We start from the raw sequence: 18596 nt of genomic DNA, 5'->3' as shown, positions 1-18596 counted from the left end.
GCAAAATTTATTTAGTTGAGCTGAAAGTGTGAAACGGAAAACGCCGTTTGGTCTGAGTAATACAGCCAAGGACACCAGATTATACGAAATTGAAATTCAAAGTCCGCACAAAAATGTTACAACCAATCTAGAACTAAAAACGAGAACTATTTTAGGAAGAATATTTTTTGGAAAAGAAAAAGCAACAACGAACTGCACAAAATCGTAACTTTAGAATTTTTTCTCCTCCCTCTCGGTCTAAAACAATTAAAAAAAAAACAAAATGAGTAAATCCGGCTTTTCCACCCTCAATCGTTGGTTGGGCCGCAAAAACAAGGGTAAGTATTGGATGACATAGCATCTCAGATTTTTTTCCTAATTTTTCTTCTTCCGCCTCTTCCAGAAAAATCCATGCCAAATGGCAAACTCTCCAAATCTAGCACAAATCTATCCATCTCCACAACAAATATCAATGAAACTAGTCAACTGGAATATAATCGGATAACACCGTTGCCAGCTGCCACCACAAATGCTCCTTTCGAGCAAACGTTTCGCATAACCGTCTTGCTGCCCAAAGATCAGTTGTATGTGGCACGGTTGGGTGCCCGGGTACCTCTAAGTAAACTATTGGATTTGGTGTGCGATAATAAATTGCTGGATCCACAAAAATATGAATTTCGTAATCCAGGTAAGAAATTCCGAACTTTAAGAAATACTTAAAAATTGTATACATAAAAATCCGACGAAAATATATATAGGAGCTATATCTAGATCTGAACCGATTTTCACGAAATTTAACACACATATTTCTAGACTAAATTCAGTACACTATGCCAAATTTCGTGTAAATCGAAATATATATAGGTATTTTGGGGCCCCGTTTACCTTAAATCGGACGAAAATATATATGGGAGCTATTTATAAATCTGACCCGATTTTCACGAAACTTGGCACACGTCGTTTTGGACTCAATTTAGTATCCTATACCAAATTTCGTGCAAATTGAGTGATATATACGGACTATGGTCCACCATTTACAAAAAATCGGGCAAAACTATATACGGGAGCTATATCTAAATCTGAACCGATTTTCTCGAAACTTGGCACACGTCATTCTGAACCTAATTCAATAACCTACCCCAAATTTCGTGCAAATCGAAAGATACATATGGACTTTGGTGCCCGTTTACCTTAAATCGAACGAAAATATATATGTGAGATATATCCAAATCTGACCCGATTTTCTCGAAACTTGACACACGCCATTGTAAAGTTAATTCAGTACCCTATTCTAAATTTCGTGAAAATCGAAAGATATATAGGGACCTTGGTGCCCCGATTACCTAAAATCGGACGAAAATATATTTGGAAGCTATATCTAAATCTGAGCCGATTTTCAGGAAACTTAACACACACCATTCTAGACCTAATTCATTACGCTGTGCCAAATTTCGTGCAAATCGATAGAAATATTGGGACTTTGGTGCACTATTTGCATTAAATCGGACGAAAATATATATGGGAGCTATATCTAAATCTGAACCGATTTTCTGGAAACTTACCACACATCATTCTAGACCTAATTGGGTACGCTGTGCCAAATTTCGTGCACATCGAGAGATATATAGGGACTTTGGTGCCCCATATACCTTAAATCGGGCAAAACTATATATGGGATCTATATCTAAATCTGAACCGATTTTCACGAAACTTAACACACATCATTTTGGACCTAATTCAGTACCCTATCCCAAATTTCGTGCAAATCGAAAGATAAATAGGGACTTTGGTGCCGAGTTTACCTTAAATCGGACGAAAATATATATGGGAGATATTTCTAAATCTGAACCGATTTTCAGGAAACTTAGCACACATCATTCTGGTCCTAATTTAGTACCCTATCCCTAATTTCGTGCAAATCGAAATATATATAGGTACTTTTGTACACCATTAGCATTAAATCGGACGAAAATATATATGGGAGCTATATCTCAATCTCAACCGATTTTCACGAAACTTAACACCCATCATTCTAGACCTAATTCATTACCCTATGCCAAATTTCGTGCTAATCAAAAGATATATAGGGACTTTGGTGCACCATTTGCCTTAAATCGGACGAAAATATATATGGGAGCTACATCTAAATCTCAACCGATTTTCTTCAATTTCAATAGGGTTCGCCCTTGGACCAAATAAGTGACTTGTGCCAAATTTCATCCAAATCGGTTCATAAATGCGACCAGTACTTTGTTTACAATTTAACATCTACAGACAGATAGACGGACGGACGGACATGCGTATATCGAATTCGAAAGTGATTCTATGCATATTCTCCAAAGGAACCATGTGTCTATCTCGTTTCATTTTGCCTGTTACAAACATATATACAAAGACCCCTTACCACAGTGTAGTGAAGGGTATAAAAATCCACGCCTGATGATAGTCTTTGAAAAGTTAGTTTTAAAAAATTTAAGCCTAGAGGTAGGTCTTGATTTTTTAATTCACACCCTATGTTATGCCTTAATTTTTTAATTTATTATTCCTATTATCTAATCTCTCTTTTCTATCTCTTTCCCCTATTTTCAGTTGATGCTAGTCAAGTCTACAGCTGCGATCTGACCATTGGCGCTGTTGGCCTTTCCGAAATCCGCCTGTGTCACAAATCCGAGTCATACGATAATAATAACTTCAACAGCGAGGAGATTATGAAGCTGCAGCGCACCAATATCATACGTGAATCGTTGTCCTCCTCCGAATTTAGTGGTCGCAACTCGAAGCATACAACAAAAACAACTAGTCCATATAGTTCGACAAATTCACTGAACTCAATGGATTCATCGGGTGTGCATAGCACAAGGGGACCGACGGCACCAACAATGTCCCGTAGCGCACAACAAACAAAAGTCGCCGCACCGCCACGTAAAAAACGTGCCGCACCCAAACCACCCAGTCAGGCGGCCATACCGGAAAAGAGTCCATTGATTATGGAGCAGAATCAGCCACTAAATGGAGAACGGAAATCTTTGTCTGGCAAAGATTTTTCCGTTTCGACACCAAATTTAAGTCCCAACGGAAATGCCGCTATGTCCCTGGGTCACAGTGATATAAATGGTAATAAATTTAATGGACATGTGAGTGAGGAAAAGGTCCTGGAGGAGGAGGAGGAGCACACCTCCAATGGTTATGCCGAAGACACGGTCCTTTATGCCCAGGTCCAAAAGAAAAATGCCTTGAATTTGAATTTAAATGTTGAAAGTGCACCTGCTTCCAGCACACCCTCTCCCTTAACGGCTACCCCTAATGGAAACCATAATCAATTCCCCGAGCCCTCACCCCGTAAAAAGGTGGTCCCCCTGCCTCAGAAAAAGAAACCGGCAGCACCTGCGGCCCCTCCTTCCAGAGATTCTATGGATGAGGATAATGAATCGTTGGCTTCCAGTAATGTTACCTCGGAACCACCCACTACCCCAGTGCCTAAACCAGCTGAGCGGGCAATAAGCAGGGAGGATCTAACCCTTGATTTGCCAAAGCCACAACCACGTATTACCACCTCCACCACGATGTTGAATACCCCCGATGAAGAAGTGATCGGCAGCAGCAAACCTCCCCGGCTGGGTAATAATGTATCGAAGGTTATGCTGAATCGTACCCCCACCCCTGAGCCCCGTTCGCTGTCCTGTGAACCACCCGATATGGATGTTTGCTATGAAACCCATTTGGAAAATTTAAAACGGCCCATTGAAGATGATAATGTCTCGAAGCAGGCCGATTCGGGTATTGGCGAACCAATACCCTCACCCATACCCGATAGCCTACCCTCAGAGGTGTCACATTTAGATGTCAAATCGAATTTTGAATCCTCTTCCGATGATGATGATATGGTGAAGGTCTACAATTTTAAATTGGGTAAGACTTTGGTGAAGCCACTCAATGAGACCAAGACCCTGGAGGAATTGACGCTGATAAATGCTGCCGGAAGTCAAGATGAGACAGATAGTGAGTTACTGACACCCCTCACGCAGGTGCCATGTTCGGCCACACCCTCGGAGACATCGTCATGGAATTTTGCCATACCCATATCACCGCCACCAAATTTTGCCGATGGCAAACTGGCTGAGGAGGTAACTCCGGAGCAGGAAAATCCCATAACACCAAAGATTGTGGAGCGCCCGGTATTGAATTTTGAAATATTGAAGAGAAAGGATGAGGAGGAAGAAGAAGAAGAGGAGGGAATGAAAATGAAATCGGAAGATTTACCCAGTCCCATCTCAACCCCCTTGGATAATATTTTGGGTGAACTAACAGCTATTATACAGGATAAGGCCTTGGATACGCTGATCAAGAAACCCGAAGAGGTTAAGGAAATTGAATCGGCCAAACCGAATACCCTGAGTAATTTTAGTATCTCAGCTGGTGGGAACATGAGCAGGACAGCCAAAGAAGTGCAACAACCACCCGACAGCCCTGATTCCCCCACAAATGCTCCCGATGAGGAGAAACTCTACCGCAAGCGTAACAGTGTCACCAGCCTTAAGCAGAGACGTTCTGTAAATCGTTCAGATTCATTTCACAGCACCGCCATGGCCTCTTCCAGCTCCTCGGGGTTGGAGAATAACGGTGCGGGTCATAATCTGAACAAGCGAACCTCTTCCCAAATATCCTTGGATCAAATTTCCGGTAATCTAAATCGTCGACGTTCCTCCAGTGAGCTAAGCATTGGCGAATCACCCTCCCTGCAGAGTCTGGAGGTCATGAAGACCATTTTGAATTCACGTAAAAATAGTTTGGCCCAAGAGCAAGAGCCGGAGGAAACCATGGAGGTTTCTACGCGCCGGCCATCAGAGGAATTGAAATTTGCCAGCCTGGAATTGAAAACAAAAATTGCCGCGGAAGAAAAATCCGCGGAGCAGGAAAAAGAAAAGCAGAAACAACTGTGGCAGACCTCGAAGTCGGTGGAGGAAAATTCCCAGGCCCCAGTGGAGGAGGTCAAATTAGAACCAACCCCCTCCTCGGGGGAGACCAAAGCACCCAAAGAACTACCCAAAGTCTATCGCTACTCCGGCCCGCCCAGCATTAATTTTGCCACATGGAGTGAACGGCCCAAGGCCCAGGTGGCCATTAAAAATGAGGGTGACTATATATTCGGTGGCAAAACGAATGAAAATAAAACCATGCCACGTAGCCAAAAACAACAACAACAGGAGGTGGAGAAAGAGGAGGAGGAGGTCTCCAACAAATTCGATACCATACAACGTATGGGTATCCCCGAACAGGAGTTTAAGGTACCCATTTTAGTGAAACCCTTACCCGATGTTATTGTTGATCGGAATGAGGTTATGGCGAAATTGAAGGCCACAAATGAAATGGCAGCCTCGGCTAACCCTGCTACCAAGCCACCCACACCCACCAAGCCACCGACACCAACCAAAAACTTCAGCATCATCGCAAACGGCACCCCGACCCCCACACCCACCACCAGCAGCAGTTCGGTTGGTTTAAAAGTAAATCTACAAAGGCCCACAGTGGAATCGGTGCTGCGGCCACAAACCCAAACCATTGTTAATACAGCCAGCCTGCCAAGGCAGAATAATAAACGTTTTACCACACCCAATCCCTCCACCACTCCCTCTCCCATTATCCCCGGGCCCCAATTGCTGCGATCCACCTCAACCAAACGGGAGGACAGGGAAACTAAATCCATGATTGTGGTAAATGGTGGCAGTCCCATTACCCCAGGGCCCCAATTGCTGCGATCCACCTCCATCAAGCGTGAAGAAAAGGAATCACAAGAAACCACCACCAACCCTGCACCCTTTGGTCAAAACACCCTACGGCGCACTGGGTTCAAAGAGAAAATCCTGGCCCAAGAGGAACAGAAGAAGCAACAGGAAGAAGAGGAGAAAGTCATAAAAATTAGCAGCTCTGCCACCAAACCTCCTCTAAGTGCCAAATTACATTTAAATTTACAAAAGTCAACATCCATCACGGTTACCAATGGAGGAGGAGAAGGCAGCGGAAGCAGCAGTGTGGCCACTACACCCACTCTAAAACCCAAACCTCAGACACCAAAAACCGCACCCGTGTTATCAACAACAACACCACCACCTCCCATTGTGGCCTCCAAGCCACCCATACCCCCACCCATGTTAATGAGTGTCAATTTGAAGCCGGTGACCGCGGTGAGGTCCCCCCTACCAGCTGATCATCCCCGAGATCAATTAATGGCAGCCATAAGGAATTTCAAAAGAGATGATTTGAAAAAATCGTAAAGAGATTTTTTTTCCAAAAGAGCACAAAAAGGAAGTAAATGGAACAAAAAGCTTTCAAGAGAGAATGAAACAAAGAAATGGAATTAGGTAGAACATGGAGGGAGAGCAGAGAGAGGAAAGATAGAGAGAGAAGAAAAAAAGTGAGCTCCTTACCAAGGGAGCTGCCTCCAAAAAATAGATACAGTGTACCTTATAGTTGTCTATATACTACAATAGCAAAAAAATAATTGTCAAAAATCGACCAAATTTGGGGTAAAAAACGCCAAAATTTCAAAATTGCCTAAAATTCGACCAAATTTTTGTGTAAAAAATACAAAAAAATTTTCGACCAAATATTAGATAAGAAAATATAAATCCCCAAAAAATCGACCAAATTTTTGGTAAACTTTTTTTACCCAAAAAAATCTACAAAATTTTGGATACAAAAAATCGCCAAAATTTAAAAATGGCCTTAAAATTCGACCAAATCGATTAAATGTAGGGTACAAAAATCCCCAAAAATAAAAAAATCAACCAAATTGTTGGTAACATTTTTTTATATATTTTTTTACCCAAAAAAATCGACAAAATTGTAGAAAAAAATTGCCAAAATTTACAAATGGCCAAATTGTTGGTAAAAAATTTTATATTTTTTATCCAAAAAATCTGCCACATTTGGGGTAAAAAATTTTAAATTGCGAAAAATAAAAAAGGCCAAAAATCGAGCAAATTTTTGGCAAAAAAAATTATATTTTCTTTTTTACCAAAAATTCGTAATTTTTTTTTTAATTTTTGGTAAAAAAATTGATATTTTTTTATCCAAAAAATCTTCCGCATTTGGGGTAAAACATTTTTTATTGCAAAAACAAGGCCAAAAAATCGACCAAATTTTTGGTCAAAAAAATTGCCCAAAAAATCGACCAATTTTTTGGGCAATTTTTTTTTTTTTATTTTCATTTTTAACTGAATTAGCAATAAATTATTCTTAAAAATAGAACAAGAAAAAATTTCCAAAAAAAAAATAAAATCGACCAAATTTGGGTAAAAAAATCACCAAAATTAAACAAATTACCCAAAAATCGACCAAATTTTGGGCAAACATTTTTTTATTTCCATTTTTAACTGCAATAGCAATAAATCGTTCTTAAAAATAGAACAAACCAAAATCTCCAAAAATAAAAAAATACCAAATTTTGGCTAAAAACATTTAAAATACCCACAAATAAAAAAAAAATGGTCAAAAACATCGACTAAATTTTGGGCAAAAAATTTTTTATTTTCATTTTTAACTGCAATAGTAATAAAATATTTTTCAAAATAGAAGAAACAAAAATTTCCAAAAATATAAAGTGACCAAATTTTGGGTAAAAAATAAAAATTCACAAAAAAAAATCGGCCAAAATTAGGTTTTGATTTTTATTTTCTTTTTTATTGCATCATCAATAAATTATTCTGAAAAATAGAAAAAAAATACAAAAATAAAAAAATTACCAAAAAATAAAACCGACCAAATTTTTGGGTAAAAAAATAAAAACCCCCAAAAATAAAAAAATGGCAAAAATACATTTTCATTATTCTTACAAATAATACAAACTAAACTCTCCAAGACTTAAAAAAATTTACCAAATTTTGGGTACAAAAATTAAAAATCCCCAAAAATGAAAATAATGGTCAAAAACATCAACACCAAATTTTTGGCAACCATTTTTTATTTTCGTTTTTACTGCAATAGCAATAAAGTAGTCTTAAAAAATAGAACAAACAGAAATCTCCAGAGAAAAAATATTGCAACATCAATAAATTATTCTGAAAAATAGAAAAAAAAAACAAAAATTTCCAAAAATAAAAAACCGACCAAATTTTTGGGTAAAAAATAAAAACCCCTACAAATAAAAAAAATGGCAAAAAATCGACCAACTTTTGGCAACACATTTTCATTATTCTTACAAATAATATAATCTAAACTCTCCAAAAATAAAAAAAAATGTACCAAATTTTGGGTACAAAAATTAAAAATCCCCAAAAATATTCAAAAAATGGTCAAAAACATCAAGCAAATTTTTGGCAGCCATTTTTTTATTTTCGTTTATACTGCAATAGCAATAAATTAGTCTTAAAAATAGAACAAACAAAAATCTCCAAAAATAAAAAAATCGACCAAATTTGGTGTAAAAAATAAAAATCCTCCAAAAATAAAAAAATTACCAAAAAATCTATCAAAATTTGGGTTCGTTTTTTTTTATTTTTTCTGAAAAATAGAAAAACCAAATATTTCCAAAAATAAAAAAATTACCAAAAAAATCGACCAAATTTTGGGTAAAAAATACCCAAAAATCGAGCAAATGTTGGCAAAAGGTCCTTAAAAATATTTAAAAAAAAATCCATCCATATTATAGGACCCTTAAAAAATATTTTTAATAATATTTTTTAACGGTCCTATATAAGGGTGAATTTTTTTAATATTTTTAAGGACCTTTTGCCAACATTTGCTCGATTTTTGGGTATTTTTTACTCAAAATTTTGCTCGATGTTTTGGTAATTTTTTTATTTTTTGAAATTTTTATTTTGTTTTTATTTTTCAGAAGAAATAAGAAGTTTGGTCGATTTTTAAATTTTTGGAGATTTTATTTGTTCTATTTTTTTAAGACTAATTTATTGCTATTGCAGTAAAAAAATTGACAAATATTGCTCGATTTTTGGGTAATTTTTAATTTAAAGGTTTCTTACAAAATATTAAAAAAAAAAACCTTTTTTTAAATCCCCAACTATGAAAAGGCTCTTAAAAACATTTTTAAAAAATCCACACCTATTAAAGGCCTCTTGAAAAATATTTTTAAAAAATCCACGCTTTATAAATGACCCCAAATTTTGGTCGATTTTGTTAAACAATTTTGAATTTTCCCTTACTCTCCGTATCTCTCGCTCTCTTTCTCTCCATGAAGTTTGGTTCCATTCTGAAGGTTTTAAATTTTTTTCAGAAAAAATATGCACATACAAACCTAATATAAAAGCGTATTAAAATCACAATACTTCTTTGAAGAGCTTGAAGCGTTAACTGGCTGGCTTGGCTTGCTTAGCTTATTGTTAGCTTTGTTTTAAAATGTCTATATATCAATTTTTGTTTTTTTTTTTAATTATTATTTTTATTATATTTTTATTATATTGTTTAGTTTTTTTAGTTATAATTATTTTCTTTATAGGTCTATTAATTTTTTTTGTCATTTAGTTAAAAAACAAAAACTTTCTAGTGAAACTTGGTTCTAAACCAATGCTTAACGCACGCGTCTATTTGTTATATAAAGAAATATAAATAAAACATAAAAAAAACTCCCCAAATTTACTTAAGTCACAAAAAATACTTATAAAATTATTTAATTTATAAAAAAAAATGTTTTAGAAAAAATAAATAAAAATACTAAAAATATATATTCTTATGTAAAAAAATAAAACTTCAAATCCCTCCTTCCCCTTTTTCCACTACACAAAAAAGGTACTGGTCTTCTTCTTTATATAGTTTTTAATACTACTATTATTTAACTACAAACAAAAACGATTTTAATTATTTTTTTCCAATGAAGGGGGGACCTTCCCCTTCATTGGCCCTCTAACTTAAATGAAAAAAAAGATTTGTTTTAAATATTTTCTTTTTTTGTTAATAAGTGTAAATTATATAAATATGTTAAAAATTAATTAATTATTTTTTGAAGTTATATATTTTATTTTTATTTTCTTTGTTTTTATTATTATTTTTTAATATTAAACAAATATAATTATTATTGTTTATATGTTTATTTTATTATTATATACATACACGTACGTACATAAATTTTATATATATATTAAATAATGATATTGTTTAAAAAATAATTAATTTAATTATTATATCGTTAATGAATTGTATGATTTTTTATTATTTTTAAATAAAAATGTATTATAAATAAAGTTTTTAAAGAAATTAAAAAATAAAAAAAAAATATTTTTTTATTTAAGGGTTTATAAAAAAAAATACTAAATCCACTGCTATTTTGTGGTCTCGAAAAATTTATTTTGGATCCAAAAAAAAAATTTAAAACCAATGAGCGGAGCAGTATAGTCGGATGGGGCCGACCACGGAACTCTAACTTTCTGTGGATTTTTATTCCGAGCCTTGGCAATATTTCGAGATATTTGCTCCCTCGTGCCCGATTAGAGATCAACAGGACCCCCTTCTTTACACTGACATATATTCCGAATATTACTAATATTCTAATTACTTCTCCATATTCCCTTCACCGTGGGCTGTGTTTTGATGTTCGGCTTATAATTGTGGCCTATAGATTGAATCGAAAAAAAAACACAAAAAATTAAGATTTCATCCCAAAATTATTATCTGATCATCACCGAAAATTATAGTCGTTGTTCTTGACCTTAACTAAAACCTCATGGACGATTTCAAAGAGATCAGCGCTATATTTTCGCCCTCTAGTCTGATAATGGGTTACTAAATAATATATGAATACGTAAGCACCTGTAAATATTGAAATGTAACTCCCGCATCTGAGTACATACGACAATATAATTAGTATCAATTTAAAGGTCAACCACTCCTCTTGGATATATTATCAATTTCTCGGCTCTATGTCATTCAGGAGTAAATATATACCCTATAGAATACAAATTTTGTAATTTTTCACAGAAAAGTCAGGGTCCATTTGACACGCTAAATATTGACCGATCTTTATCAGAACAGACATGCTTATTCTTTGACCCAATTCTCTTCTCCATGTAAAATTTCGCGATAATTGAGCCCTAATTGCGACCTCTGAAGCGACCAGAAAAAACTGCCAAAAATTAAGTATTTGGTCCATTTCATCCCCTAAATATTAACCGATCTTTACAAAAAACAAAAGGCGTCTTCATTGGGCAGAACCCATCCTACATGCAAAATTTCGTGAAAATTGGCAAATAACTGTGGCCTGTATCGTGTTTCAAAATTATAATGGACAGACGGGCGGATCGTCTCAGCTAGTCGAGATATGACGATCGGCATGCTTAAAGGTAGGACCAATATTTCGCGACGTTTCAAACTATTCACGAATCTTACCTCACATCATTCTAGACTCAATTCATTACGCTGTGGAAAATTTCGGGCAAATCTAAAGATATATAGGGACTTTGGTGCACCATTTACATAAAATCTGACAAAACTATATATGGGAGCTATATCTAAATCTGAACCGATTTTTACGAAACTTAACACACATCATTCCAGCCTTAATTCAGTACGCTGTGCCAAATTTCGTGCAAATCAAAAGCTATATGGGGACTTTGGTGCACTATTTACATGAAATCGGAAGAAACTATATATGGGAGCTATATCTAAATCTGAACCGATTTTGACGAAACTTAGTACACATCATTCCAGACTTATTTTAGTACGCTGTGCCAAATTTCGTGCAAATCGAAAGATATACAGGGACTTTTGTACACCATCTACCTTAAATCGGACGAATATTTATATGGGAGCTATATCTAAATCTGAACCGATTTTCAGGAAACTTAACACACATCACACTAGACCCAATTCAGTACCCTATGCCAAATTTCGTGCAAATCGAAATACATATATATGGACTTTGGAGCCCCATTTACCTAAAATCGGACGAAAATATATATAGGAGCTATATCTAAATCTGAAACGATTTTCATGAAATTCAACACACATCATTCTGCGCTTAATTAAGTACGCTCTGCGAAATTTCGTGCAAATAGAAAGCTATATGGGGACTTTGTTGCACTATTTACATGAAATCGGTAGAAACTATATATGGGAGCTATATCTAAATCTGAACCAATTTTCAGGAAACTTAGCATACATCATTATAGGCTTAATACAGTACGCTGTGCCAAACTTCGTGCAAATCGAAAGATATATAAGGACTTTGGTGCACCATTTGCATTAAACCGGAAGAATACATATATAGGAACTATATCTACATCTAAACCGATTTTTGAGAAACGTAACACACATCATTCTAGACCCAAATCATTAGGTTCTGCCAAATTTCGTGCAAATTGAAAAATATATAGGGACTTTAGTACACCATATACCTTAAATCGGACGAAAATATCTATGGGAGCTATATCTAAATCTGAACCGATTTTTACGAAACTGGACAGACATCACTTTAGACTCAATTCAGTATGTTATGCCAAATTTCGTGCAAATCGAAGATTTTATATGGCGACTTCGGTTCTCTATTTACCAAAAATCTGACGAATATATATATGGGAGCTATATCGAAATCTGATCCGATTTTCAGAAAATTTAACACACATCATTCTAGGCTTAATTCAGTACTATGTACCAAATTTCGTGCAAATCGCACAATATGAAGGGACTTTGGTACACCATTTACCTTAAATCGGACGAGAATATATATGGGAACTATATCTAAATCTGAACTGATTTTCTTCAATTTCAGTAGGGTTCATCCTTGGGCCAAAAAGGTGACTTGTGCCAAATGCGATTTGTACTTTGTTTACAATTTAACATCTACAAACCGGACGGACGGACTGACGGACATGCATAAATCGACTTAGTAAGTGATTCTATGCATATTCTCAAAAGGAACAATGTGTCAATCTCGTTTCCTTTAGCTTGTTACAAACATATGCACAAAGCCATAATTCCCTGTACCACAGTGTGGTAAAGAGTATAAAAAAGCGGTTATATGGGGACTACCCCAAAGAGGGGGCGAACATTAATAATTTTCGTTAGGGAGATTTGTTACCATATACGACTTCAAAATACCAAATTACAGCGAATTCGGTTGAAAAACGCGTTCAAGAACCTCAAAATACCTCAAAAAGGGGGTAAACTTATATGGGGGCTACCAGAAAAAATGGACCTATATTTATCATTTTTAGTGGAAAGATTTGGTACCTATTAAGGACTCATAATACTAAATTACAGCCAATACTGAAAATTGGGGGTATTCTTGTAGGTGAGCTATGCCTAAACGTGGACCGATAAAACGCATCTTCGAACTTGACTTGCGTGCAGACAAAAGACGACTATATACAAAAATTTTGGCGATCTATCTCAATCTCCGTGAGTTGTGTTGTGATGTTCGGCTTATAATTTGGCCTAAAGAAAGCTATACAATACAAATTTTTTTCATTTTTCACACAAAGTCAGGGACTAAATATTGACCGATCTTTATCAAAACAGGCATTTCAAGCCTATTATAGGTCTCCAAAAAATATGTTTAAGAAATCCACGCCTATTATAGGTCTCCAAAAAATATGTTTAAGAAATCCACGCCTATTATAGGTCTCCAAAAAATATGTTTAAGAAATCCACGCCTATTATAGGTCTCCAAAAAATATGTTTAAGAAATCCACGCCTATTATAGGTCTCCAAAAAATACGTTTAAGAAATCCACGCCTATTATAGGTCTCCAAAAAATATGTTTAAGAAATCCACGCCTATTATAGGTCTCCAAAAAATATGTTTAAGAAATCCACGCCTATTATAGGTCTCCAAAAAATATGTTTAAGAAATCCACGCCTATTATAGGTCTCCAAAAAATATGTTTAAGAAATCCACGCCTATTATAGGTCTCCAAAAAATATGTTTAAGAAATCCACGCCTATTATAGGTCTCCAAAAAATATGTTTAAGAAATCCACGCCTATTATAGGTCTCCAAAAAATATGTTTAAGAAATCCACGCCTATTATAGGTCTCCAAAAAATATGTTTAAGAAATCCACGCCTATTATAGGTCTCCAAAAAATATGTTTAAGAAATCCACGCCTTATTTGGACCTCCAAAAAATATGTTTAAGAAATCCACGCCTTATTTGGACCTCCAAAAAATATGTTTAAGAAATCCACGCCTATTATAGGTCTCCAAAAAATATGTTTAAGAAATCCACGCCTATTATAGGTCTCCAAAAAATATGTTTAAGAAATCCACGCCCATTATAGGTCTCCAAAAAATATGTTTAAGAAATCCACGCCTATTATAGGTCTCCAAAAAATATGTTTAAGAAATCCACGCCTATTATAGGTCTCCAAAAAATATGTTTAAGAAATCCACGCCTATTATAGGTCTCCAAAAAATATGTTTAAGAAATCCACGCCTATTATAGGTCTCCAAAAAATATGTTTAAGAAATCCACGCCCATTATAGGTCTCCAAAAAATATGTTTAAGAAATCCACGCCTATTATAGGTCTCCAAAAAATATGTTTAAGAAATCCACGCCTATTATAGGTCTCCAAAAAATATGTTTAAGAAATCCACGCCTATTATAGGTCTCCAAAAAATATGTTTAAGAAATCCACGCCTATTATAGGTCTCCAAAAAATATGTTTAAGAAATCCACGCCTATTATAGGTCTCCAAAAAATATGTTTAAGAAATCCACGCCTATTGTAGGTCTCCAAAAAATATGTTTAAGAAATCCACGCCTATTATAGGTCTCCAAAAAATATGTTTAAGAAATCCACGCCTATTATAGGTCTCCTAAAAATATTAAAAAATTTCGCCTCTTGTAGGTCCCCCAACAAATATTAAAAAAGAAATCCACGCTGGTTGTCTAAAAAAGCGTTTTTAAAAAATCTCCACCTATTATAAGTCCCAAAAAAAAAAATATTTAATCACAGCTATAATAGGTCCCTAAAAAATATATTTAAAAAAAAATTAAGAAAATGATTTAATTTTATTTTAGAACAAAGATGTTTTTTTCTGATCTTTGAATCAAATATTATTAATTGTTTTAATGAAGTGGTGTGTGGGTGAGGGAGTCCTCAACTTCGTTGTTGAAAAAAAACATTTGTTAACTCTTCGATAAGATAAAAAACCCAATTGCAATTGTATGAAATAATATGATAGTAGGGCCGGTCGATTGTACAGTGAGCCCTATTCATTAATTGTTTTTATTTTTTGAAATTATTATAATTAAAAATAATATATATAAAAATCAGATGCTTTATTTTTGTTTATTTTCTATAAAAAAAAAATATTAAAAAAAAGTATTTTAATTTTTTACAAATTTTTTTCGGGTTCTACTGTTACTGCGAAACCAACTACTGATAAGAAACCAATTTCTCCCCCATATGTCATTGCTATATTTTACCTTATAGGTATCATCATAGCCAAATCAATTATTTGATAATAAAAAAATAACATTCAGTTTGCGAACAACAACGAGCCGGAAAAGCTGCCAATATTTTTTTTTTTTGGGTGCAAAAAAAAATTTTTTGGAAAAAAACAAAAAATGGAATCTTCTCCCAAAAATTCAATTTCACAACGTCCCAAAATCGAAGATGTTCTCAAACCCCCAAAACAAATAATTGTAAATGTGGATAATGCCACCTTGCCAAGGACAAAAAGAAAATTCTCCAATGGCAATGGAACGATGGGCGGGACAACAAATACCCCTCCAAACAATGGACAGCAGCAACAACAACAACAATTATTTCAACGATGGCGTAGTTTTACTACAAGAGAAAAAAATAAAAAATTGGAAATTGCCTCCGCAGGCCGCATGGGTCTAAGGCCAAATGGTTTAAGCGAACTGCTGGCCAAGGAGGAGAAAGAAAAGGAATTGGTGCTTAAAATGAATGGCAACAAAAATCCAAATAAGAATAACACCCGAAATGGTGGTGGTATTTTTAAGGCCATGCCAGTTAAAGTTGTGGAACAGGAACGCAGAGGAGATAAAAGTAATGGAATTTTCAAAGCCTTACCAGTTATGGCCGTGGAGGATGATAAAAAACAAATTTCCCACCAAACTACACCAACCACAAAGAATTCCGATGAAGAAATACAAAAAGCGCTTAGCATACTTTTAGGTGCAGTCAAACAACCCACTGAACAGAATCCACAAATTGCCACAGTGACAAACAACACTGAGGGTATCAGCAACAACAATTCAACTTTGCAATTACAATTGCCCAGCTCTGCCTCAGTTATTGTTATTACCATAAACAACAACAATAATGGTGGTGGGGGTGAAATGGAAAATTCAAAATCGATTCAAGCAACCACGTCAGATTTGAAAGAAAATGGAAGAAATTCTTCGGAAACTCCAGTTTATAAACAATTAACCCCTTTTCAAAGGGAATTGGTCCAAGAGGTGAAATCCTTCAAAATGGAGAACCTAAAACCAGAAAAATATAAGCAAGTCTACTGAAGGGGGTAGGGGAAGATTGTGATTAAATTTTATTTAAATAAAAACAATTTTTCAAATTAACAAAAAATATGTTTTCCTCCGGTTGCTGGGATATGCTCGCGAGAGTAGGACTCATCACTGAAAATTTATATTGAAGTGACCGAGAGTGAAAAGATGTAGTTTTAGTTTTCAAATTCAGAATACTTCGCTTTATTTAGAAACTTAAACTGATACTCAAAGTCTGCAACGTCTGGCTCTGTTCTGCTACTGCTCCGGAAGAAGGAATTGCTGGTTGTGGCGTTCCGTATTAAGCTTCGATGCTTTTCAACGTTTAAACACTATTCTATAAAGGCCCACGAAGGCACTTTATTTCGACTTTTAGTTATTAAATAAAGGCCCACGAATGCTTTTTATTTCGTTTAGTTTAAAATCACCTTTCTTTGGATTAAGGCTTACGACGGCTCTTCATTTATATATATTCAAAATTATACTCATTTTCCGTATACATAAATTTATAAATTCTGCAACGTCTGTCTTTTTTGCTACTGCTCCGGTACGGTGTTGGTAAGGAATTGCTGGTTGTGGCGATCCGGATTAGGCTTTGGTCCCTGATGCTGATTTCGATATAAGCTTCGACACTTTCCAAGGTTTAAACACGTTTCTATAAAGGCCCACGACGGCTGTTTATTTCGGTTTGCTTAAAATAACTTTTCTTTGGATAAAAGCCGACGACGACTCTTTATTTCGGTTTGCTTAAAATCACTTTTCTTTAAATAAAGGCCCACACGGCTCTTTGTTTCGGGCTGCTTAAAATCAAATTTCTTTGGATAAAGGCCCACGACGGCTCTTTATATTGATTTGCCTACAATCACTTTTCTTTGGATAAAGGTCCACGGCGGCTCTTTATTTCGGTTTGTTTAAAATCACTTTTCTTTGGATAAAGGCTCACTACCGGTTTTATTTCGGTTTGTTGAAAATCACTTTTCTTTGGATAAGGGCACACGATAGATCTTCATTTCGGTTTGCTTAAAATCACTTTTCTTTGGGATAAAGGCCGACGACGTATTTTTTGTACGGTATGCTTAAAATTACTTTACTTTGGATAAAGGCCACGATGGCTCTTTATTCCGGTTTACTTAAAATAATTTTTTTGGGAGAAAGTCTCTCGACGGCTCTTTATTTCGGTTTGGTTAAAATCACATTTCATTGGATAAAGGCCCACGACGGCTCTTTGTTTCGGGTTGCTTAAAATCACTTGTCATTGGAAAAAGGCTCACGACGGTTCTTTAGTTTGCTTAAAATCACATTTTTGGATAAAAGCCCACGGCGGCTCTTAATTTCGGTTTATTTAAAATCACTTTTCTTTGGATAAAGGCTCACGACGTCTCCTAATTTCGGTTAGCTTAAAATTACTTTTCTTTGGATAAGGACCCACGATAGATCGTCATTTCGATTTGCTTAAAATCACTTTTTTTGGATAAAGGCCCACGATGTTTCTTTATTTCGATTTGTTTAAAATCACTTTTCTTTGGATAAAGTCTCACGTCTGCTCTTTATATCGACGCCTCCGAACCATAGTATGCTGAGTCGACTTAGCATGTTTTAAAGTTCTTTACGTTTTTAGATACTACGATCCTTAATTTAAATTCTCTGAAATTTTGGTAATCATCGGCCAATTCAAACCAAAATTATAAACAAAAATGTACTTAGCATGGCACGTATGATTTAAGAAACTTCCATACTTTGAGAGCTTCTGCTGAAAAACTCACTTTTCAGACTTAGCATACTATTCTTCGGAGGCGTCGATATCGGTTTGGTTAGAAAAATTTTTCTTTGGAAAAAGGCTCACAACGGCTTTTTATTTCCGTTTGCTTAAAATCACTTTTCTTTGGATAAAGGCCCACGATGGCTCTTTGTTTCGGGTTGCTTTAAATCACTTTTGTTTGTATAAAAGCTCACGACGGCTCCAATATTGTACACTCACCGTTACCTTCTTCTTTCTCCGCTGTTGATTTCTCTTCCCAGCCCGGCTTGTCTCTCTCACTTTTCTACACTCGGTCGCGAATTCCTGGATGCTTTCAGTCGACTTCCCGACGTCAAACATCTGCTGCCGCGCTGCCAAGCACGTGACATCTCTGCTAAACGGGAACTTGTTTACGAACATGGTGTTAATGTTAACGGGAACATAACGTTTACATCTTCATTA

General features: G+C 35.3%; 1 protein-coding gene across 1 annotated transcript; it reads left to right on the top strand.

The window, feature by feature from the left end:
• Nucleotides 1-243: 243 nt before the first annotated feature.
• On the top strand, nucleotides 244-6251 carry LOC133334820 (proteoglycan 4-like). The gene is made up of 3 exons (XM_061543135.1): nucleotides 244-317; nucleotides 383-667; nucleotides 2569-6251. Exons 1-3 carry the CDS (start codon nucleotides 263-265, stop codon nucleotides 6249-6251), a joined length of 4023 nt encoding a protein of 1340 aa, XP_061399119.1. The 5' UTR covers nucleotides 244-262.
• Nucleotides 6252-18596: the final 12345 nt, after the last annotated feature.

This window comes from Musca vetustissima, unplaced genomic scaffold (genome assembly GCF_032173495.1).
Source record: "Musca vetustissima isolate MV318-11 ecotype Yass unplaced genomic scaffold, APGP_CSIRO_Mvet_v1 utg67558, whole genome shotgun sequence".
Lineage (NCBI taxonomy): Eukaryota > Metazoa > Arthropoda > Insecta > Diptera > Muscidae > Musca > Musca vetustissima.
The sequence above is the reverse complement of the archived record's forward strand: the minus strand, read 5'-3'. Positions and strand labels throughout refer to the sequence as shown.

Bases quoted from the DNA above. Each gene is read 5' to 3' on its own strand.
- LOC133334820 (XM_061543135.1), top strand. From the start codon at position 263: ATGAGTAAATCCGGCTTTTCCACCCTCAATCGTTGGTTGGGCCGCAAA. The intron at 318-382 runs GTAAGTATTGGA...CGCCTCTTCCAG, and splicing joins GTTGGGCCGCAAAAACAAGG to AAAAATCCATGCCAAATGGC. The intron at 668-2,568 runs GTAAGAAATTCC...CCCTATTTTCAG, and splicing joins ATATGAATTTCGTAATCCAG to TTGATGCTAGTCAAGTCTAC.